The sequence below is a fragment of the Octodon degus genome, unplaced genomic scaffold (genome assembly GCF_000260255.1).
Source record: "Octodon degus isolate 3935 unplaced genomic scaffold, OctDeg1.0 scaffold00025, whole genome shotgun sequence".
Taxonomy (NCBI): Eukaryota; Metazoa; Chordata; class Mammalia; order Rodentia; family Octodontidae; genus Octodon; species Octodon degus.
The window spans coordinates 9,343,252-9,344,434 of NW_004524601.1; the positions used below are offsets into that span (position 1 = coordinate 9,343,252).

Genomic DNA, 1,183 nt, shown 5'->3' on the forward strand with positions numbered 1-1,183 from the left:
AAGATGTTTATATTGTAGAACTTTTTTACTATTCTTAGAAATACATTGTACTTGAGGCCATATAAATGACCGAGATTTCCTCTCTAGCAACCGAAGATTTGTCCTTTGTGGGACACATGTTAAAGCCATGTCCATTGAAGAATCTTCCAATGGAAGTCTCTCTGTTGAATTTAGACATTTGGTAAGTCTGAGGGTAAAATCACACACACTTTTCTTACCCCAAATTGGACACATTTTTACTAATAGGCCTTATAATTCTCGGTCGCTTTGTTAAACATTTCTTAAGTGAGATTAAAGATCATATTGAGAAATGAACTATACTGCTGTTGAAGAATTAAAATGGTAAGAACTCACAAACTCTGAGTTCTTCTCTGCTATTAAACTGGGAATTGAACTCAGGACCCTGCGCTGGCCAAGCAAGCATTTATTCTACTGAGCTATCGCCCCGAGCCCTCTGAGTTCTTCTCAATGGTGGTATAATACCTAAATATAGAGAGTAGCTGGTCAGTACAGCTTGAAGATGAAGACAAAGATGATTTGTCTTAAAATGGCATTCCTGGTTCTACTCTTAAAATCTCCCTGAGGACCAATGACCAGTAATGACATCCGTGGCTAACGTGCTTTCATCTCGGGACAGTTTGGATGCGTGGGGTGTCGCTGGTCCCAGCAACTGCACGTTGTGCACTAGCATGTCTAGAAAGCCCCAGCCTGACTTCATCCTGTTGCCACTTGGACCTTACCACTTCCTCTTCCCTTAGTGTTCTCTGTCTTTTTAATTCTCTGCACCAATCCTAGATCCCCAGGGGTCCACCGCCTTTCCTGCCACCTCTTACTCCTCCTCTGGTTTATTAACAGTTAGCAAGTGCCTCCCCTGAATGTTGGGGCGCCACCAAATCACCCTTAAAAGGTCTACTTCCTGGAAGATAAAATTTACATCAACAGAAGGAGAGCTAGGAACACTCATTTGTAGTGGTTCTTGGTTTTGCTTTGTTTCTCAGGAACCAAAACCCTTGTTGTGAATGTAGGCAGCTACCTCAGGTTTAAATGGGTTAGAAAATACTGAGGTTATATCTCTAGAAGTCAAAATTGCCAAGGAGAAGATGACAGAGGTACAGCCAACCAGGTTCGCAGCTCAGAATTCTCCTCCAACTAAACACTGTTGTTTTCTTTTACAAAGCAACCG

The 1,183-nt window shown here is 42.0% G+C and overlaps 1 protein-coding gene across 1 annotated transcript in view; it reads left to right on the forward strand.

Annotated features, from left to right (window-relative positions):
- The window catches only part of Stat4 (signal transducer and activator of transcription 4), a 51,585-nt gene that overhangs the window by 31,723 nt on the left and 18,679 nt on the right, over window positions 1–1,183 (forward strand). Inside the window, exon 8 of the mRNA XM_023712334.1 lies at window positions 88–181. Within this exon, the coding sequence (XP_023568102.1) occupies window positions 88–181 (94 nt within the window). The remainder of the gene's footprint in view (window positions 1–87; window positions 182–1,183) is intronic.